Source organism: Schistocerca cancellata, chromosome 1 (assembly GCF_023864275.1).
Source record: "Schistocerca cancellata isolate TAMUIC-IGC-003103 chromosome 1, iqSchCanc2.1, whole genome shotgun sequence".
Classification (NCBI taxonomy): Eukaryota; Metazoa; Arthropoda; class Insecta; order Orthoptera; family Acrididae; genus Schistocerca; species Schistocerca cancellata.
The window spans coordinates 467,663,791-467,687,729 of NC_064626.1; the positions used below are offsets into that span (position 1 = coordinate 467,663,791).

General features: G+C 40.6%; 1 protein-coding gene across 7 annotated transcripts in view; it reads right to left on the reverse strand.

Annotated features, from left to right (window-relative positions):
* LOC126177072 (steroid hormone receptor ERR1) overlaps positions 1-23,939 on the reverse strand; it is a 474,719-nt gene that overhangs the window by 85,938 nt on the left and 364,842 nt on the right. For 3 of the 7 annotated variants that reach the window (XM_049924347.1, XM_049924314.1, XM_049924340.1), the window contains one exon: positions 6,550-6,597. The exons of the other annotated variants lie outside the window; for them this stretch is intronic. In XM_049924347.1, the coding sequence (XP_049780304.1) occupies positions 6,550-6,597 (48 nt within the window). The remainder of the gene's footprint in view (positions 1-6,549; positions 6,598-23,939) is intronic. 7 annotated transcript variants of the gene reach the window in all.

Below are 23,939 nucleotides of genomic sequence, written 5' to 3' on the forward strand. Positions count from 1 at the left end.
CAAAGCACTTCCAGATTTTGCACAAGCGACGGATACTGAACAGTTATTTGTATGTGGCCATCAATCACATACATTGTGCTTTTTAAAATAAATAAAAGGGACTTATATCGGAGTTAAAATCAATGTTATTATCTGTCAGGGTTTCAACCATTAGATCAAACTTCAGTAAATATTTATTATTCAGTAAAGTCTCACTGCTAATATAAGGTTTTGGTAGTAACATTATCATGTTATGTTGTTGGGCTAAAGAATGACAGTGTATGGCCAACTCCTGTTGATGATAGAAAGCCACACTCAAAGTTAATGCCTAATTTTTCCCTACTCTGGCGGGATTTATAACTGCATCCTAATTGTCTGTATCAAAAATAAATAAGCTAATCCGAAAGCAGTACAGAAAGTTATAATGCGAAGAGAAATTATAGTGTTGAAACGAGAGCTTGAGTCGATCGTAAAGGTACACTAACGTTAGTGAAAAATGCAGCATCATAAATTGGATACATAACGCTCAAATGATTACAGAACTGTGTACTGTAGGAATTCAGTGTGTTGTGAAGCACCCACATACTGTAGTCAATCTCGAAAGGTGGCCTTGTATGTTCCTAGTGAATATCCCTCCATGTCATTCGTATGCAGGCAAGTCCACAAAGTATCAAAAGTGATTGATGGACAATCTTAACGAACAAACTGCCGACCAACCACATTTTCGAAATGTTGTATTGCATGTACTGGTGTCCCAAACCATCATACATAGCTTTTTCTCTCTACATCTCAGGTCAGTGCAGACTGCAGTGATAATGGTATGATTTAACACGCATTCAGTCTCACTACAGAGCAAGCTGTTGTGGCGCTCACCTTAAATCACTTCATTTTGTCTCTCAGCATACTAGTGACAGGTTCCCGTACCAGCTGCAATCTGTGGAGGTTATATTTCTATAAAATGGATGCCAACAAGCATTGGCAACCTGGAGGTGACTGCATCAAACCATTGATGCAGGCAGGTCCGCACCTGTGACTGTGCTCCAGTGTAGAATCAACACTGTCAGTCCGACCATGCAGACACGATGTCTTGTTATAGTCTTACTGGGTGGGTCAGTATCCGCTCAATGGCGCGTACAGTATTCATTTACCAATTGGTTTCACAGATACATCACTGTCATTACAGTATACACTGTAGGAAGGAGGCGACAAACGCCAATTATTCTGATCTATTCAACTTGCTACACGTACAAGCCTTTTTTCCTACAATATTAATCACTTATTGCTAATACTCTCTGTACGCTGAGTTTGGATTCAGTTGGGCCATCCTTTCTAAGTGTTTCATGTTTCGTAACTGTTACAGTTTACGTTTTTATTTTCATCATAATCATACGTTAACACAACTAAGGCATTTTACATGGACAGATAAAATCTTTAGTAATTTGTATGTGGCTGATTTCAACTGTTCCCAAAATTTTGAGCAACAAGCCTTTGACTTTCGCCATTGGAGAGAAGTGAATGCAGTTTTCTCCATATGCTTCAACATTTGAGATTATCCATCAAATTATTTTTCATGCTGTCTCAATTTTCAAATTTGTAGTCGATATTTTGACACTTCTGCAGCTGTCATTTAAAATGTTGTAGAGCAGCAGTCGCCATGCTTATGAAGCTTCTAAGCTAATTGCTGTTTTTAAATCCTACTGTGAGCTACCAAAAGAAAGAAGCACAGAAATAAGAACTTTTGTAAAAAATCTTTCACTTGTTTATTGCCTACAAACTTACATTTCTAATGAATATGAAATAAATTTTAATCAAACCGCATATAAGAAAAAGAAATTGAATTTACATAAGAAAGAAATTGAAGTGTAATTAGTAATGAATTATTAACTGTAATGAGAAGGATGGCACTCTTTTTTGTTAAGTCATTTTGAAGAGAAGTCCTGATAGTTGGTTTTTTTTTTTCATGTATACCGCTACAGCGTAGTTTGGTAATTTGCCGATAGTCAGCGCTAGTCGCAAACATGGCAAGTTCAGGTGCAGAGCGAGCTTTCTGTGTGTTGGACTTCATCAAATGGCCTTCCCGATCACCAGATCGCACTCTGTGTGACTTTTTTCTATGGGGACACATTAACGATCTGGTGTATGTACAGCCTCTACAACGTGGTGTAGCAGAGCTACGGAAGAAAATACGGGAAGCGACTGTCGCAGTCGAAGATGCCATGCTGGGACGGGTATGACAAGAATTCGATTACCGTGTTGACGTCTGCCGGCTTACTCATGGTTCGCCTATCGAATGGTTGTAAAAACAAAAAAAACAAAAAAAAAACTTCCAGAATTTCTCTTCAAAATGCGATATGTATGACATATGTATAGTGTTCAGTTCTTATAATTGAAAGTGTTCCCGGACTTAGGACGTATAAGAAACCTCACACAGATATGTTTAGCTGAACATTGTCTTCACATCGAAAATAGCCTGGGCCAAAACTGGGTACTTCCCTTTAGGGGCACTTCTTGAAAATCAAAGTGCTCCATGACACAAGTAGAGAATTCTTCAGCATCAGTCTCTATAAAAGTCGATATGACAAACTGTGCTACAATTAAAAGACTTTTGAAATCTTGGAAGCGTTTGTTGAATTGACTTCTCAAATATGGAAGAATTTTGACGCGATTGTTCGTTGGTGTAAGGCGTCGAATAGCCTTGCTTGTGAAGGGCTTGTTTCAAACAGGCGAAGTGTTTGTATTCGCCGTGGATAATACTTTTTTCCTCGCACAGGTATAAGTTGTTGAGATTGAAACAATGTTCGAATGTGTTCCACCAGTATCTTTATTCCTACCTTGAAACTGCAAGTTAAGGACACTGATCTTTTCAGTGGTCTCTGCGAGGTTAGTAAAATTCTTCAGCGAAACGGGATCTTCTGGTTCACGGGTGGATTCGCCTCATCCTTTCAAAAAGGAAACTTAAGGAATATGCAGCTTCTAACATGTAGTTTTGATTAATTCACCGTCTTCGTACTGTTTCTTATTATGTCCAGTTATTTTTGAATCACAGAATGACTCCGAAATTCTGCTTTATTTTTGTCTAATGGTTTTAAAAAAGTTGATTTTTGAGCATTAAATATTGATTTTAGTCGTCTTACCTTTTCTTTCCTTAGAGCCGGTTTCGACATTCCCTTTCTTCCCAACTGACACAATTGCAAGTTTTTTTTGCTTTTTGATTGAACAGACCATCATCAGAATGAATGTAGCTTAGTATCAATGCATAAATCAAACTATCCACGTCAGCTAATACCTGACACATACACGGAAAACGTTACGTGCACAGACTTATGCGCTATATAATCATCTGTAAGGCTGAGAATTTAGTATTGTTAACTGACAGTAACACTTGGCTGGGAGAAATAAACTGTTGCTGTGAGTTTGGTTAGAGCTCACCTGTCAGTGGAACATTTCAGGTTAGCCAATCTGAGCGTTACCACGATCTACAGAAAACGTCCCTGCGAGCTACTATAGTCTGATTAAAATCACTTGATAGTTGACACTTCATGGGCTGGGGCTGGTTTCCTTTGATCAGAGCGCTCAGTGTCACCCCCGAATCGTTTGCTGTTGCCAAACTCCCAGAACAGTTGGTCGGTTCACTTCCAATTACTTGTCCGGCATTCTTTCTTGGTGTGTTTGGATCCTGAATCATGGGTCTGGCACTTTTATTTCATACATAATAATCACACCACAAGCAACAAACATACATATAACAACACTAATGAAATGCACATGTTTCATACACAGCACTAACTAAACACCGCTGGATACTTTCGCACAAGACGAGATATTCAGCATCATTTATGCAGTTGGCATAATCACAGACATTGGCTTACGTTCGATAAGCTTCGCATGACATTGTATCAGGCTGGAATTCATCATTGCGACTGGGTGACTACAGTCACAAATATAACATTGTGGTTCAGTGTTGTACGTTAATGTAATGATTAGCATAGTAACTTACCATTTCGAAGGTTGTAGGCTCGAACCTCGTCAGATTTAGGGATTTTTTTATTGGTAAATCTAATCAAAAGAGTTTAATTATCATTCTTATTCATCTAATCGGTTTAAATGTAATTTTTTACTTTGACACTTCATTTTCATCATCGCATTGACTTTTATTTGCTCTTATTTTTCTACCTATCATTGTTTTTTCGTCTGGAAACTGCCTGTGTCATCTATAATCTGCAACCAAATGCCAACCAGGACAGGTTATAAGTAGGTAACGCGGCAACTTGTGTAGCCGGTGAGAGGGTAGTTTCAGGTAACCAATGACAGCGACAAATTACAATTTGCTTTTAGCGCTGAAACTGAACATTTTCTGATAAAATTAAATTTTCCTGAAGCTATTTGAGTTCCTCTTTATCTGTGATCATGATGGAAGCTGAAGATATGAAATTTGTGCCTTGGCTAGGACTTGAACCCAAGTCTCCCTGCTTACTAGGCAGGTATGCTAGCTATTACACTTGCACAGCATTGTAGTTAACGTAGCTGCACAGACTACCATAGTACAATGCCCTCCCTAATAGTATCGCACACCTGAGGCACAGGCAGGATTTCCCCAATACGTCCAACACTGGGGTGCTATTCCAATACCGGAGAGCCTCGTCAACAGTGACAATCTAAGAAGGGGATAATAAGCTGAAGATGTGAATTGAACTTTTTATTAGGGAGGGCATTGTAGTAGATAGTCCGTGTAGCTATGTTAACTGTGTGCTGTGCTGGTGTAATGACTAGCATAATTGCCTAATAAGCAAGGAGACTTGGATTCAAATCTCGGCCATAACACAATTTAAATTCATTTCTTCAGCTTCCATCACGAACTTTCTCTGACTTGAGTTTGTTCGTAGAGGTTAGCCTTAAAAGCCGTGAACAAAACGGTCATGAGTTTAGTTCTGCCGCAAATATATCTTTCTCAGATGTATTACATATCACCACTTTGTGGTTAGCTTGAGACATGAGCTTCAAAACTCAGAACTCGTCATCTGCCGCAGTTCAGTCATTGGTCGCTTAAAATCATCTGTTAACAAAGCATGTTGCATTTCCGACTACGTTGTGGCATCCATTTCCAACATTGCTCCAAATACACTTGAACAACATTTATGAAGTGACTTGCCATGTTTGTGTGTTATGTAAAAGATGTCAACTATCAATTAGCTTTAGACTATAGTAGATGGCGATTGGTTCAGTTGAAAAGGGTGGTCGTTATTTTGGTAACATGTAACCATACACGCAATAAATCACATCTTGGTGCAATAGCTGGTCTTCATCCCATCTTAAAACAAATGCCACGGAAAATAAATAAAAACTGGATGTGAAACTTCCTGGCAGATTAAAACTGTGTGCCCGACCGAGACTCGAACTCGGGACCTTTGCCTTTCGCGGGCAAGTGCTCTACCATCTGAGCTACCGAAGCACGACTCACGCCCGGTACTCACAGCTTTACTTCTGCCAGCACCTCGTCTCCTACCTTCCAAACTTTACAGAAGCTCTCCTGCGAGTAATTTTCTCTTGCAACCGAAATAAGAATACCTTTGAAACACAAATAATTACTGTATTGCAGTCAATGCGCAGCAATACATTGCGAAAGTTGGCGTGGCACTTAGTTACCACGCATCACGCAAAAATTAATAACCCAGAATCTAATCGTCATATTTGAATGAAACAAATGATATTTTGTAGCCAAATAAGAGGAGCATTAAATAAGACTAAAAAATATCCAGAATGAGATTTTCACTCTGCAGCGGAGTGTGCGCTGATATGAAACTTCCTGGCAGATTAAAACTGTGTGCCCGACCGAGGCTCGAATTCGGGACCTTTGCCTTTCGCGGGCAAGTGCTCTACCATCTGATATACCGAAGCACGACTCACGCCTAGAGCACTTGCCCGAGAAAGGCAAAGGTCCCGAGCTCGAGTCTCGGTCCGGCACACAGTTGTAATCTGCCAGGAAGCTTCATATCAGCGCACACTCCGCTGCAGAGTGAAAATCTCATTCTGGAAAAACTGGATGTATTTTCAGGTAACTATTGTGGGGAAGTGAACTTTCCCCATGTTCTTTCAACTGGCTCTAACCCAACGCTTACCATTCACATTTCATTGTTAGCAAAAATATTTCTCAGTGCTCTTCCCAGAAGCTACAGAGAACTTGCTGAACTTACCTGCCCTTAATGCTGCGATCAACTCCCACGCTTCAGTGAAGTTCATTGTCGTACTTTTTAAATACGAAAGCAGCGTGCTGTAATCTTCGAAATTAAAATTTCCACGAATTAACGAAATGAAAATTTCCACGAATTAAACGGAAAACTTAGAAGTTTATGTTAGGATGCAATTTAAGTAGTACGGAAATGGAGATACAGCAAAATTGCATACAAGGATATGATTTTAGTTACTGCTCTCTCTAGAAACATTCAACGAACATTGGTATTTGGTATTTTTGGTATTTTTACAACGATTTTCACGGCTTCATTTTTGAGGTGAGAGATGATCACTTTTTTATAAAGCTGTATGCATGCTGTCCTGGATTTTGAATGTTATTACCTTTACGCAGGCAGGCATATCGTTCCTTGCCACTGGTTCATCAGCAAGCTACGGAAGAAAAAGAAAAACTTGTAACCGCATTCTTTCTCATTTTACGATGATGCTGCAACAGAAGTATGTATCACATACATTTAACAATATTGTTCTCTATTGTAATCAAGACAAGAGAACGAGAAAAACGCTCTCCACGATAAGATAGAATAATAAAGACAGCTGTTTATAACAAATGGAACACCATGAAGGAAGCACACGAGTAGTGCGACTCTTAGAGGTCCTTCGAAGGAAGGTGTCGAACGTAAATATTTAAGACGTTTGGAACTTTAATAGTGGTAACTATGTATTTACAGCTCGTACAAAATAGATACGTGTTTAAATGTTTTACTGACCTTCAAAGAATCACCAGCATTGTGTAAACCCGTTGCCAGCGATGTGGAAGTCGTAGGATACCCTTAGCAGTGTCAGTTGTGTTGAAAGTTCGAGCGGCGCGGTCTATTGCCCGGCGAATTTGTAGCAGTTCTGAAGCGAATGCCGTGAAGTGTTTCCTTCAGCTTAGAAATCGAGTTGAACTTAGGAGGACTTAAGTTAGGGGAGTACAGTAGGTGGTATAGCACTTAGAAAGCAGTCCTATCACTCAAACAAATCAGTAACAGCTTGCACTGTACGTGCTTGAGCATTGTCCTGCAAAATGACGGTCAGGTCCTGCAGAATGTGTTATCACTTCTGTCTCTAAGCTGGTCGTAGGTTGTGCTCCAAAGATGAACAGCACAGAGACAGAAGTGATGACACTTTCTGCAGGACCTGAGCATCATTTTGCAGGACAATGCTCAAGCACGTACAGTGCAAGCTGTTACTGATTTGTTTACCTGATGGGGCTGTGAAGTGCTATACCAGCTACAGCAAACCCCTGACATAAGCCCTCGTGAGCTCAACTCGATTTCTAAACTGAAGGAAACACTTCACGGCATTCGCTTCAAAACTGTTACTGATTCGTCGGGCAATAGACCGCTCCGCTGGAACTGTCAACACAACTGGCACTGCTAAGAGTATCCTACGACTTCCACATCGCTGGCAACGGGTTGTGCACAATTCTGGTGACTACTCTGATGGTCAGTAAACCTTTCAAACACGTATCTATTTTGTACGAGCTGTAAATAAATAGTTGCCACTATTAAAGATACAACCCTCGTATAAATCCGTATCAATAGTGAATCTGGGAGTTAAGCTGGTATCACACAGGCAACAAAAGTGGCTCCACAGCCAGTGGTATACTGCAATTGCATGTGTGAACTTTGTTTTCTTAAGAGACGCAACTTTTGTCACGCCACAAAAAGTTCACCTTGGTTGTACTATGTTACGCTACTTTCCTTGCTCCACTGCTCCTTGGTGCAGTATTTCAAAACACGAACATTCTGTCGCAATTAATCGTGAAGTAATTGCTCCATTCGATTTCGGTGCGTTTTCGCTTTATTACCGAAAAAAGTCAAAACTGGTAGGCACGTACACTTTCGCAGCTTCTGGAAGTAAAAAAAACAACTTATGCTTAATTTTTTGTAGCAGTCTGAGGGGGGGGGGCGATTATTTTCAGATCAATGCGCCTCTCGGTCTGAGGCGCCTTGCCACAGTTCGCGCGGCTTTCCCTGACGGTTTCGAGTCCTCCCTCGGGCATGGTGTGTTGTCCGTGGCGTAAGTTAGTTTATGTTAAATTAAGTAGTGTGTAATACTAGGGAAGATGACCTCAGCAGTTTGGTCTCATAGGAACTTACCACCACCAGATTAATGATGTAGCCCAGAATGTTGAAAGATTTTTGGATGAATAAATAAATAAAATTAATATGTAACAGAAACTTCGCGACTTTTGAAACCAAGCAGTCTGCATTGTGGATTATATGCGGGAATAGCTCCCGAGTGTAATGTGGCAGCTAAAAATTAATTATTCGAAATGCCTAGATCAACGTATAGAATAAGATTCTAAAATTTTGGAAGAGCAGCGTGCCTGCCGACAATATTGACATGCCAGCTGTTGGTTAGCTTACCATAGCAGACAGCATTTTCATCTTCGTATGTTATTTCTTTTTCAGATGTTTGCAGGGTTGCCACAGGTTCTGAAAGTCGGGGAATTTCAAACATGTCAGGGAAACTTCCTGGCATATTAAAACTGTGTGCCGGACCGAGACTCGAACTGTGTGCCGGACCGAGACTCGAACTCGGGACCTTTGTTTTCTGCGGGCAAGTGCTCTACCATCTGAGCTACCCAAGCACGACTCACGCCCCGTCCCCACAGAGAATTTCCGGTCCGGCACACAGTTTTAATTTGCCAGGAAGTTTCATATCAGCGCACACACCGCTGCAGAGTGAAAATCTCATTCTGGAAACATCCCCAAGGCTGTGGCTAAGCCATGTCCCTGCAATATCCTTTCTTTGAGGAGTGCTAGTTCTGCAAAGTTCGCAGGAGAGCTTCTGTAAAGTTTGGAAGGTAGGAGACGAGGTACTGGCAGAAGTAAAGCTGTGAGGACGGGGCGTGAGTCGTGCTTTGGTAGCTTAGATGGTAGAGCACTTGCCCGCGGTCGGCAAAGGTCCCGAGTTCGAGTCTCGGTCCGGCACACAGTTTTAATCTGCCAGGAAGTTTCATATCAGCTCACACTCCGCTGCAGAGTGAAAATCTCATTCTGGATGTCAGGAAATTTGAAAAAAAAAGAAAAAAAGCACAAGAAAACTCTCGTTTTCGTCTCAGTAGATGAAATGGTTTGTTTACTGAGATGTCATGCATCGTCATTGGTTGGGTGCAGCTGAGCACGTGTGCCGCTTCCCTACTCCCTCATAACTACTGCTTCTGCCCCCCTTCCTACCACTCCCATCAGCTTGCAGTCATTGGTGCCACCATTTGTCGCCGCTAGCCTGGCAGCAGCAGATGATAGGCAAGGAGGTGTGAGGAGTGATTCGTTTGGATCTGATTCTCAGAGACTGTACACGCAGCGGCCAGAGACGGTGGTCATGATGCATGAATCGTGTGTGAGTAAATCTGTGTGCACTCTCGTCTTCTGACAAAGGCTATGACCAAAAATTTGGTTGTGAGAGTGTGATTGTCTTTTCTACGTGCCTGCTCAGCGATCATCTTTACGGTGTGTTACTACCTGTCCTCATTATTATTGAATGCCAGCGTACTTGCACAAGCTATATGCTGCTTGGGTTGATCACCGCATTCCCGGTTCATCAACATGCTGTCTGTGACTCCTGAATAGGTGGCCACATTAGTGGCTTTGGGGTGTGTTTGTATGTGGCATAATGCAGCGGATTTTCGTGGTTTATCCATGGACCCAGGACTGTAGTGCTCCTCGGCAGGTCAGAGGGCCATGGGCGATCGATTTCAGAAATTGCAGGTACGTTGTAAGATGTGGCGTTTTATAGACATTTTATTTATTCTAGTACATTTTGGCACTTCATAGTAGCTTGTATATTAGAAAGTATGGACTATAAGAAGAAGAAAATTGTGGCAGTCGCTGGCTCATAATACTTCTAAAATAATAGATGTAACACAGTGGGCAATAACTGACAGCAATGAACATAGTAGAAGCAACATTTTATTGGTGGTCACCTGTATTATTGGTTTACACAACTCTCCCCTGCCTTACACTCTTCTTTCAAGAGGCCTATTTTTTCTGAGGTTATTTCTGAACTCAGTGAAGATATTTTAAATCTGCCTTGTGGCTCCAACAAAATGCGTATTTTTGTCATCAAATGTCTTTCGTTTTACTGAAATAAAATAACATCAGTGGCCTTAGTGAAGCACATATACCATTTGGCTTGCTTTCTCCATCTAAAAACAGTTAATTACAAAAGATGTTGATGTTAGTGCCTAAGATTTTTGCTCACTGTAGGAAACGCTTGCAACTTTCATTTAGACTTTTCCTCGTTTGGCACTATTGTTTCTTGTACGGTAGCTGCAAAGATGGATTATCAACTTACGTCTTTGCTTACCCTTGAGATCTCAAAATCTGTCAGGGGAAAATGCTAAAACTTGTCTGAAAATCAGGGAATTTCACTGGGGATACTTGTGGCAACCCTGGTTTGTTGCTCCCGATTTATCCCTGAGCGAAATCTGTCTTCGGATTTAACATTAAGGTTTCTTGTTCGTTGTGTTTACCTCTTGTCACAGCTCTAATGCCATGATCGTCACTATAATATAAATATCCGCCCATATGATTTCAGTTGACGCCGTGTTGAAAGCTGTGCAGTTACGTAGAGTTTGCGGCGTCCTCTATGAACTTACAGAAAGCCACAAGTTGTGGCGTCACATTAGTTGCGTGTGCGAACCCAGCTTTATGCAGTGTATTGCGAAGGAGACCATGCACAATAAGTAAAAGGTAAGCGCAGAAAATTTTTGTGGACAAGTACTGGATTTTTTGCAGAGATCTGGTACTCTGAATTGAGTTTAGGCGTAATGGAATTATGAAAGGAAGATTAGGGTTTAACCAATGACTTTACGCCGTAGCCAAAGATAAAAATTACAGGTGACATTACCACGTCTCATCAATAAAAAAAAGGACGTGATATGAAGGGTGCTTCACAAAGATTCGTCTGATTTCACAAAAATATATCTTCTACAGGACTAAAGATAAAAACTTGAGGTACATTTTAACTTGTACATGGAAAGAGGGGAACTTTTAATTTCTGCATCGAAACTAAAAGTTTACCTTTGCGCCAGTTATAAGCTGCTGGTTCATGTGGTTACCGATGGGGGGTCTGATGCAGCTAACTACTAGTTAGCTCGCTGATTCGTTCCTGACCGACGCATACATCGAGTCGACGTGGTAATCAACACATCAACAACGGGCGTCCGTTTGAAAAGATGCAATACATATACAATAGTGCTTGCGTGATTTTCGTGGAGAAAGTGCGCAGTTACCACTGCGCAAGACAAGATACCCACGACATCAGACCGAAGATCCCTCAAACGACATTAGTTGCTATGAAATTGATGCCACCTCCCTGAGTGCTTTGCCTCACGTCAATACCGAATGAATGATCAACGTTATAATGTTGGCGCCATTGAGTATCATGAATGAACCTACCCAGTATTGTGGATGCCCTCAATAAACAACATAACTGATTTGTAGAACTTTAATTCATACCGCTCTACGATAGATGCCGTTGACTTTCCTTGCGTGCCTTTTCAAGAGAAACGTCGCCCCCGCCTAATAGGCCTGATATTTCGTCTGTTGGCGATTCTCTCGTGAAAGGCGATTCTCTCGTGAAATTCGTCTATTACTTAGTACAGCGGAATTTTTGGACTTTAGTAGTACCTATATGGAATGACCTTCCTCAGTGTTATTCAACAAGTTTGTAATCTGATGTCACAATGTATAGGAACTTTCATTGCAGTGCTTGGCAGCATCACTAAACAGTAGATCTGAATATATATTGCATTATTAGGTTGTTAATTTAAATTTTTTTAAAGTCACTAACACATTCATGTACTAAGTTTCATTCAGGAAATACTTTGTTTTGGAAAAAAAAACATGAAGTCACCTCTGCAGGTGTGTCAACCGTATAAGTTTTCTGGATGTGGAGTGCCTAGAAAGTGATGGGAAACATTATTCATCGAAAACTGATGGTGGTATAAAATGAGTGAATAACTTTGTTCAATAATAGGAGTGAGTCACAGTACAGTAAGAACTAAACTGACACAGGACATATTTAGTGTCCACTAAAATTCAACAAAAAACGAAAACGCTTGAATAGTGCTCACATGATACCAGAAATAGGATTAAAAAGGATAACATGTTCGAGAAATACAAAAAAATGTGATAAAGGATAATAAATTGCGCACTTTTCGTATGCAATGCTGAAACAAGTGATATATATTAAATGTAACAGTGCGGTGGTTAGCACATGCAAATTATGGCAACGTTTCTTCCCAAGCTGTAGCAACGGTCATTTTTGTTTTCTGTAAGTTGGGTCTACTTCATCACAAATTCATGCTCTGAGACCAAAATATAGACTAGTATGGGCTTTGTCGAATTATTCCCTTTGTCATGATCTTCAGAACCACCACTGTCTTCTACAGATAAGTCTCTATAGATTCAAAATGGTTGTCACACAGCTCCGATTTCAACCCAAACGAAAGTAAATTAAATAAATTTAGCATTCTGGGTACCAGTTCGGGATCAATGGGGGCATTATTTTCCTTATGCAAACAAACTGGCTACTTGGCCTAGCATCCACATATAAACAGACTGGTGTAATTTATGGACCAAATGCAAACAAACTGCTCACTTGCAATTTTAGTTTCCGTAATTTAAGACCGAAAATGGCCATCACCCTCCCAAGTTATATTTATTCAAATGTAAACTTAATTATCAAAAAATATGATCCAAAATGGCGGCATTCCCTCCCTGCTCATGTAGTGCATATCTACTGGTGTACTACCACCAGCCACACAATCAACACATTTTGGAATGTCAGCATCATGAGGTGGACTTAACATTCATGCTATGTACGTCGGTTAGTCAACAGCAGCAGCAAATTCAGGTGATATTTACGATTTTTTTAACGCAGTTTACAACATAGTATTCTGTCTAAAGGCATTTCTGCAACCTCATCAACATATGACTATATCCCTCCATTAATATTTACAGTTTTGGGACGATTTGTCGCAATTCATCGATTTTCTCACAGACTTTCAAATACCGAAGCTTCCAACCTAAGACACAGTTGTGTTCTAATTTTCTGCAGCATTTTGCATCCCTTTTTGTGCTTAAGACAACCTTAATGTGGAGTAATGAACGTAAGTTTTCCTTCTGGTATTGTTATTATGTACATCACTGTTCCTTTTGAACTGCAATGGACTATTTACAACAAATTTTATGAGGGAATAAATACATTGTACAGCAATATTCGGAATGCCCAGCTGCTTAAAAAGATGTCTACAGGACGACCATGGGTGAGCACCAGATATTCTTACAGTACGCTTTCGAGCAATGACGACTTTCTTTCTTAAAGATGAATTACACCACACAATTATTCCATATTACTCAATGAAAATAAGCGAAATAGATTAACTTACTGATTTGTCTCTTCCCAACATTTGCAAGTGCACATGTGGCTGAACCAAGTTGTTGTAGGAGTTACAAAATATGCTTTTTCCTGTTCAAATTCTCATCAATATGGGACCTAAGAATTTTCAAGTTTCCAACCCATTTATTATCTCATTGCCACGTGTTATTCTTCACAGTGTTGTAGAAACCCTAGATGCCCAGAACTGGATATGCTGACTTTTTAAAATTGAAAGTGAGATCGTTTGCAGAAAACTTATCAAAAGTACTTTTAAGAACATTGTTTACCATTTCTTCTGTTTCTGTATGTATGCTTGGATTGGTTACAATACAAGTGTCAACTGCAAAAAGAACTAATTCTGCTAGTTGTGTATTAGATGGTAGACTGTTTCCATATATGGAGAATACTGTGATTCACCCAAACGCCTTAGACAGGTTACAAAAAGTACCAACTGGTACTAGTTTGTTATTTAATGCTTGTAAAATGTGGTGAGTGAACATGTAAATCGCATTGTCAGTAGAACAACTGAGATACGCTGAGGATATACAAGACTTTAAGTGTTTCACAATTACCATAGCGCAATATGTTAATAAATTATACTGATATCCTGTGTTAAACGATTTCTGCAATGTATTATTTAACAACAAAAACAGTCCTGCTACATACCTTCTACAAGCACACTGAAGCATGACCACCTCCTTCCACTGCAATTTATAATTTTGCGGCAACTCTTTACATTTTTGTCAAATTTCTCCCATTATTTCATAGACACACACATAAATACAAGTCTTTAAATATTATATAGTTATCACAGTGTAATATTTAAACAAAGTACACCACTATCCCACATTGAATTTCTAAGGAACTTATCCCTGCATTATTAGTATGTTAAAAAACAATGACAGCAGTATCAGGTTGCCTGAAACGAGTCAAACACTAAATGATTATAGTGGACTTATGAATGACAGCAGGAATGTTTGTATAGAAAAGTATATAAGTCGCTAAATTACACTAACTTCACTAACTTGTTATGTGTGGGATAGAATGTGGGTCACCCATGCCTTTATCTAAGAACACGTAATTGCTAGATGTCTCTGCCACTGTCCGCCTTCAAGGCCACCCCAGCACAGCAATCTGCCAGGAACATCCTGTCTCTGTGCAGTATACGCCCCCCCCCCCTCCCCTCGCCAGTCACAGCTATCACTGCTACCACCCCACATTACCACTGTTGCAACGAAAGAGAGAACTTTTGAATACATTGTGGGAGCAAACAGTGATCAATGTTATTACTAATATTTACTATCAAAAACAGTCTTGATCACAAATAATTTATTCCAGTGACCGGTTTCGACCACAACTGTGGTCATCTTCAGACCAATGAGCAAGAACCTCTCTTTCTGATTTACCATGAGAAAGAGGTTCTTGCTCATTGGTTTGAAGATGACCCCAGTTGTGGTCGAAACCGGTCACCAGAATAAATAATTTGTGATCAAGACTGTTTTTGATAGTAAATATTAGAAATAGAGAACACATCACAAAACTTATTTGAGAATTTGCTCCAGTTTTAGCAATGAGCTAACTCACCAAAAGTAGCTGGACACCTACTAGTGGGAATTAAAATGAGATCTCTCTCTATTGATCAAAATGCATGCCCAACTTAAAAAGAAAATCGTGATTGGTAAGTTAAAGAAATGCACACGGGATTTGTGTTGCACTGTGACTCTTTCGCTTTGAGATATTATAGGGTAATATATCCTCTAGGAATTCAATCATGTCTCAACAGTAGCATTTTGAGGTTGCTTAATGTATTTAATCTTCCAAATAACCTCTTTATACAGGCTCTCCCTCCTATCATCACCTAGGCTTTTCTTCCACAGCAAGACCAGTACAGTAGCCAGTTTTACTGAGTGTGAGATGTCGATAACGTCCATGGTGTGGCAGAGTGCACATGCATAAGCATTGCCCCCCCCCCACCTCACACTCCACATTAAATATGCAGATGCGTTTGAGCATCATTCCACCCCATGCCATATTGGATTAAGCAAGATGTGTTCTCACACACAGGGCTGACACTCTAACTGTAGATGCCACCAGTCTTACATTGTAATTTTATAATATGGCCTCATAATCATTAGGAAGGATACTTAGTTATTAACATTCTAGCATCCTGACATACTAATCATACATGTGTAAAGCTATATACATTCCTTGGTCGCAAACTATAGGGGAAGGCAGATTAATAATGTTCCACAGCAACGATCAAGTAAGCTTGCTTCTGAACCTTTCATTATACTGTACTTAATATAGTGTGATATCGACTCCACATAGATACTGCACAAGCTTATCTCATTTAAGTTGCCTGATAGTATGGTGTGTGATATATATTATACATGTGCTATCTGTTCAAAAGTATCCAGACATCTACATATGTTATTAGGAACTTAAACAGAATTCCATGTAAGAAATACAACACCTTTCAGAGAAGATGCAAGTGTGTGTATAGGTACTGCACCGAGAAATCAGATTCTTAACACCAACATGCCACTTCTCGGCTGTGGCAGAGAGTGCATTAACACTCATCCTGCTCCATTTGCATGGAAAGAGTGGCTGCCAGTAAACATCCGTGATTCCTCTTGGTAGTCACTGCGAGACATGTGTGCAAGGGAGTAATTTGTCATCTATACCATACTCTCAGACTGGATTTTTTCTGAAAGGTGAAAACCTCTCCATGTGCACAATCCATCTCTCATAGCTTCTACCATAGAAGCTCATTGTTGACTGTCTATGTAATATTCTCGCACAGACTAAACTATCCTATGATGAAACACTAACCCCTTTATTAATTCAACATTGTGAGGGCTCCAGCAAATACTCGTAAAAAAGATTGGTCTAACAGGTGTTTCGTAAACCACTTATTTCATGAATGATGATGAAATACATTCCTTAAGCTTCCTGCAAATGAACCCGAGCCCCAACGTAGGCTTATAAGTTCTAGTCAACTGCACTAGTAATCACCGAATGCCTACAGGTATTCCTGGAATTCACTACTGCCTTCTTACAGACCACTGCATCATCTGCGAACATTCTACATCCAACAGATACCTCACAAGCTTCTGTACTGTGCACGGTAGAGGTACATCATAGCAGTATTATAGACCTCCCTACCATTACACTCTGCCACGCTGATAGAATGGAAAAATGAGTGTCTATATACCTCCCTACATGCTGTAATCCCCCTTACGTTTTGCGAGTTACATACCTGAATGAAGCATACCGGCCTAATATGTCAGCCACAACCAATATATAAGTAGTACTGTTTTGGAAAACGTATCTTTTGTGAATCATTACTTTTGTCTCAACCTTATGCATCCATTCAAATTTAGGTTGGTAACTCCAATGTATTTCTGCAATTTGCTATGGTCTACTGCCATTGTTATCTTCTTATAGAGAACTCCATCCTCTCTGACCAGCCTCTTGCATATCACTGTAAAAAATATATACTGCAGAATATCCTTTCCATAGAAGAACCAAAGTATATCGCACCCACATTATAATTAACGTAGCATTGCAACTCTCTCTTGTGCTTATAAAAAACAGTTTATGGCCTACTTCCATTTCTGTCAACAGCTCGCCTTATCCCATGAAAGGAACTACGTCAAGGAAATTCAAAATAGGGCTCCTCCCTGCCATTTCATCCAACTTGTCCACCCTTGGCTAACAGTTTTCAACTTGCTAGCCATCCTCACACTCCAGGCAGTTGTGGACTATCATGATTGGTAGAAAGCAACTAGTGGGGGCTATATAAAACCACCAGTCCACCCATCTAGATAGCTGCTGAAATCAAATTATTGTCCATTGACATATATCATTTGACCACGAATGGGTTGGGATGAATTGAAAGTTATAGGTGAAGTAGAAAATGCACAGCGAGTTATGGAATTGTGGTTCATTCAAATAGGAGATAGGAGACAGTTACCAGCCTGATACAGCCTGTTCCATCTCAACATCTGTATGTTTGACAGCAGCAGCGTGTCAGTGCGTCAGTAGTCGGCGTGTTTGTTGGGAATACATTAAAATTAACAGCCCAAGTCATTGGCAAGTGTATTTATGAAGTGTCAAAGTGCAGCAAACACATGTGGTATGCCGGATGCAATATATATTGTAGTAGACAGACTGAATTGATTTTGAGTCCACGTTAAAAGACTTTTTGATGACATTGTGAAGTGTGTATTGGAAAGATAATGATGATGTTGAGTTATGTAACTGTATAAGTGTATGTATTGAAAATTCAATAGAAGATAGAAGTCATATTCCAATAGGTTTCAATATAATATAAGTAGAATTCAAAGCATTAAAAAAACAACTATTTTGCGAAATATTGCTGCATGGCTATAGGATTTGATGTGAAATGAAGAATGACTACGTTTTAAAGTTGCAATGTATGCATATTGTTATCGCTATGTCAGAGCATTATATATATAAGATAGCTAGCTAAAAAAATAATAAATATTTTTACAAATTGGATATTGTTATGTCTCCTAGGCAACAGATGTAACTTAACACAGCATAATACCGTACTCTTTACTCAGGAAAATGTACATCAGGATATATTTTATGAGATGACTACCTAATTGTAAATCTCTATGCATATCTCAACCAAATAGTAAATCTCTGTGCATGTCTCAATCACATCTCAAGTATCGTGTAGACTAGTGTTTGTTGCCATATGCCACAGTTCCCCCAGAACACTCGGTTGATGTGGGAATGACAGTACTCACGCAACTAATTACTGTGCAGTTTTGTTGTTGTGAGAATGTGGTTACCGTCAATAACAAGCTTCTGTGGTAGAGACTACTAGTGAAGTGTTGTGCATCATGGAGAGGTTTTTACTGTTGATAAAAAATCCAGAAGAGTATGTTATGGGCGACGTGTTACTCCCTCACATACACGTCATGCACGATGAAAGTAACGAGGAATTACATATGTTTACTGACAACCTTTCTTTCCATGCATACCGCTAAGTAACATGTCAGTGTTATGAATGTGATTTCTCAGTACAGTCCCTGTATAGACACGAGGATCATCTCAAAAAATTGTTGTATTTCTTCCATGGAATCCTGTTAATTTCCTAAAAACATATGTAGGTGTCGGGATACTTTTGATTTCATAGGATATGCACAATGTTGGTCACACCGCGCACTATCGGACAACTAAAGGGGGATCAATTTGCCACATGGGGGTGAATTATACAGTATACTAGTCAAAATATGATATCGCATGGCTACTGTGTCCTCTGAGTCTTTCGTTATGGCTTGCTTCAATAAAATCTCCTCAGTTTACAAGCTCCCTCACTTAAAAATAAACACTCAAGCATTCAATAGCTGTCTCCTTCATCATCAACAGGATTTAAAACCGTAGACCCATGTCTCATCACAAGTTGTGATTCTCGTAACGAACATCTCGTTCTCATTTGCGCGATCCAAAAGCTCTTTACGAGTTGCAAGGCGAAGGTCTTTCTGGTCTTCATTCATGAGCGGTGGGACGAACTTGGCGACAACACGATCTCTTGGGCAGTCAGTCTTCGATTGGCACGCACAATTTCGTTGACATTCCTGACACTAGGTCGTCGACAGAAGTCAAAGGGCTTTCTGAACGAGGCTCATCTTTCTTTAATTTCCGTCTGGCCATTTTTAAACCATCTGAACCATTCGTAATACCGAGTACGGCTTAAGCACCTCATCACCGTAGGCTTCCTGCATCATTTGGTGTGCTTCTTTTAAGGGGTCTTTGAGTTTCACGCAAAATTTAATGCAGACGCATTGCTCCTCTAACTCTGCCATTTCGAAGTTAGCAAACTGTGCTACACAACGCTCTACCCAATACAGCGCTGAACAATAACTAACAAACATACAACAATGAAACTTCCGGCATATTCACATTAAACACGGCGCGTGCAGGGATGCCAACCGCTTCTCGCTCCAATTGGCGCGAAATTACGAATGTCCCGGAATTTTTTGAACAGACCTCGTACTTTAACCACAGTAACAAGCGAACAGTTTACGAACTTATCCGTCCAGGAAATGCTTCCACCCTTGGCCCTAAAGCCAATGATCATGCCCGTCCGTCTGGGAGTAGTAATTGCACGTTTAAGTCGAACACAGGCGGTGGTCACATTAATGCGTGTGGACTGTGTAGAATTCGAGTCGTTCTTGTCTGTCATCATTGTTAGCGGTCATAGGTTACCAGTTGTAGAACACTGCAGTATTCCATTCATTGCAATACTCCGGCAGCCAGCGAGGCGGTTCATCGACTACCGTCCAAATGTGCACAGGCTGTCCAATATGGAACGCCAGCGCCCCATTATCATGTGATGCCGTATTCAGATTACACAGGTGCACATGGAGTCGTCATGACCACACCAGTTTGTTTTCACTCGATAACAAGGCCAGGTCTGATATATTTTGGCATTCGGAAACCAGTTAATGCTGTCATACATTCTCATTTAATACTTTTAGCCTGCCATTTCTAAAGAAGTCAGTCATCCCAGACGAAGAAGCAAGCCCTACTTCCACACAGATGACACTGTTACTGTATACCAAGTAGAGTGAAGAACAGTGAGATCTCAAAGATACGAGGGACCTTCAATTAGCAATGCAACACATTTCTTTTCCGAAAGCATGTTGCCTTTATTGAGGCTTCCAATACACCATATCATTCCTCACTCTTTAGCTATAAAGCCGTATTTTTCAACATACTCTTCGTTGAATGCGATGGCCTTACGCCACCTTTTTGGGAGGGCCTGCATTCCCGCATGGTACCATTCCATTGGTCGACGTCGGAGCCAACGTATGAGTGCATCAGTATCTCCCATCACCCACGTACTGTTTCCCGTGGAGTGCATACTTTATAGGGTCAACCAGTTGAAAGTCGAAAGGTGCGAGATCCGGGCAGCAGGCTGGATGAGGAAGAACAGTTCAATGAAGCTTTGTGAGTTCCTCTCGGTGCGCCAACTTGCGTGAGACCTTGCCTTGTCATGGAGAAGGAGAAGTTGGTTTGCATTTTTGTGGCGACCATCTCGCGGAAGTCATTTCTTCAATTTCCTGAGGGTATCACAATACCCATCACAGTTGATTGTTGCACCATGTGGGAGGGTATCAAATAGAGTAACCTTTTCAGAGTGCTAGAAGACTGTTACCACGACTTCACCTGCTGATGTTGCAGCTTTGACCTTTTACGTTAGAGGAGAGATGGTGTGACGCCACTCCATGGATTGTCGTTTTGTTTCCGGTTCGAAGTGATGAACCTATATTTCACGCCTTTTACGATGTTCGGCAAAAATATTTCAGTCATCCTCGTAACGCGCAAGCAATTCAGCACAGATGGTCCTTCGTTGCTCTTTATGGTCTTCAGTTAGAGGGGAGGAACCAAGCAGGCACACACCATTGAGTACCCCAACAGGTGGATGAGTGTGTCAGCACTACCAAGAGAGAAGTCCTGTTGTGGAGCGAGTTGTTTGACTGTCACCAGTCGATTACCTCGAATGAGAGTGTCCGCACGTTCCAACGCTGCCATGGGTCACAGCTGTGTGCGGCTGGCTGGCACGCGGGAATCGGACAGATTTGCTTGACCTTGTTGCGTGATGACAGACGCCTCGCCCAACGACTCATCGCTGTTTTGTTCACAGCCATGTCTCGTAGACATTCTGCAAACGTCTATTAATATCTGCGATGCTGTGGTTTTCCCGCTCTGGCAACTCTCTGTTTGGAACGCGTCTCCGTTACAGACGATATTTTGAAGGCTACTTATACCACGGTCACCTATGAAACGAAACTATATGGAGTGAAGCGGGCATATTCCACGACGTCGTACAAGAAATTTCGCCATTCCTCAACCGAAATTGGCCGAGTAAAAAAAAAATGTTTTAGTAGTTATTGAACGCCCCTAGTATTTCAATTCAATAATGTATTCGACAGCATACACAAAAGTTTTATGTGGACCATGACTGCGATGAGACGATACATAAAATAGTTAAGATCGCCGCACAATAGAATAATGACAAAACTTCAAATAAATAAAACGTACCATAGCGAACAATGTGTAATTCGTCGAAATCTTCTATGATTTGTGCATTAATATGAGTACGTGTATTATTGGTAAAACATAGCAGGCCCTAAATATCAAACATGAAATTCTAACACTTTTTCTTATTTGTGATAAGATTGAAACTTAAGAAACATAAATTTACACTGTATGACTTCACGCGTTATAATATCCTGCACTATGAATATTGATTTAGTATCTCGTAGAAAACTGATTTCGAAGGAGAGTGCCTGTGAGGATTAAAGTGTGCTGATGGAAACTATTTTTCTGCCTCGCTACTAAGTCAATATCTACCGTATTCAATGTCTTTATGTAACTTTGTAATCGCAGGCAACTCTTAGATAGCCAGACTTTTTAAGAAATTGAACAAACAGTGCCCCTCATTTTTGAGAGGATGGAACTGTGGCTCTGAGCACTATGGGACTTAACATCAGAGGTCATCAGTCCCCTATAACTTAGAATTACTTAAACCTAACTAACCTAAGGGCATCACACACAGCCGGCCGGAGTAGCCGAGCGGTTCTAGGCGCTACAGTGCGGAACCGCGCGAACGCTACGGTCGCAGGTTCGAATCCTGCCTCGGGCATGTATGTGTGTGATGTCCTTAGGTTGGTTAGGTTTAAGTAGTTCTAAGTTCTAGGGGACTGATGACCTCAGAAGTTAAGTCCCATAGTGCTCAGAGCCATTTGAACATCACACACATCCATGCCCTAGGCAGGATTCGAACCTGCGACCGTAGCGGTCGCGCGGTTCCAGACTGAAGCGCCTAGAACCGCTCGGCCACACCGGCCGGCTGATGGAACTGTCTATGTATGTTGACTTACTGATGAAATTAACCGTGCCAAACCACAGAAAACCACGGCGCGGTTGGATGTGGATGTTAGGGCTGCTGATTTTTTTTATTATTTTTTTTATTTTATTTATTTATTTTTTTTAATATGGGGAATCCGAGGTATCGATATTTACAGTATGTCGTTACCAGTCCTCAATACATCGAAAAATTATGGATATGTAAAAAATATCGATGTACCGGCCAAAAAAATATCGGTTGCACATTGTAAATATACTGTCAGTTTTAGAGCTGTATATTGAGCTACTGATTTATTATTAGATATTCTGCACATCAACAATCTAACAGCCTCATTATCCCCCTTAGAGCAAGAATTGAAAGAAAAACGATGCTTTTCGCGCTTGGCGATAACCATTTTGCTAACTGCAGGTGAATAGCACAATAAAAGATGTCCGATGGGTCCGTCGTTTGGTTTCGTCACATATCGGGTTTGTCTGTCATGTCGACTTCCCTGCTTTTTCAGTTCTGCAAACGCCAGTGACTTAGCAGTTGTACTGTCAAAATTGCGCGGAGAAGTTAACGTTGCAGTTTCTGCTGGTAGCGCAGCGCCAATTCGTCAGTATTTCCCCTCACACGTCTCCGCCCACCGCAAAGACCAATCTTGTCACTTAGATTTTTGTTCATCAGTTTCAGCAACTGTTTTCGAAGAACGCGGATGGGGAGAAATAGAACACTAGATGCGTTAAAAATTGTTAATTAACGCAACTGGTGTACTGTTTCTTCACATCGGATATCTTATTATTCGATTCTTCGACTCACCCCCCCCCCGCCCCCCCCCCCTCCCCAGTGCAGTCGGACTACTTCTTTGTGTCACCTAGACTTCCTTCACATAGTCAAAGAGATAGATTGGAAGCGATGAAAGATCAAAAATGGCTCTGAGCACTATGGGACTTAACATCTATGGTCATCAGTCCCCTAGAACTTAGACCTACTTAAACCTAACTAACCTAAGGACAGCACACAACACCCAGCCATCACGGATGAAAGATCAAAAAGTAGTAAGACTACTTCACATAGTGAAAGTAAAATTACGTTCTACTACAATTTCAAACGATCAACTCCAAATATTTATCGAAAATTGCGAAAAAAGATATAAAATAAAAATGTAGGCACTCGATATTGCCTTTTCGATATCGATGTATCGGTGTGGAAGCTACCGTCCACATATATCGATAACTTGTGGTAAATATCGATACATCATATTCCTTTTTAACAGCCCTAGACGACATGCAAACCATTCCAAACACGAGAAAACTGTTATAATCAAGGAAACACACATACTAAATACTGCACGATACGAAGATAAATAACAGATTAGTTTTTATTCTTTCTCTGTCTCTTTTTATGAACGGAGGAGGAAGTTTGCCTGCGTGAACACTTAGCTTTT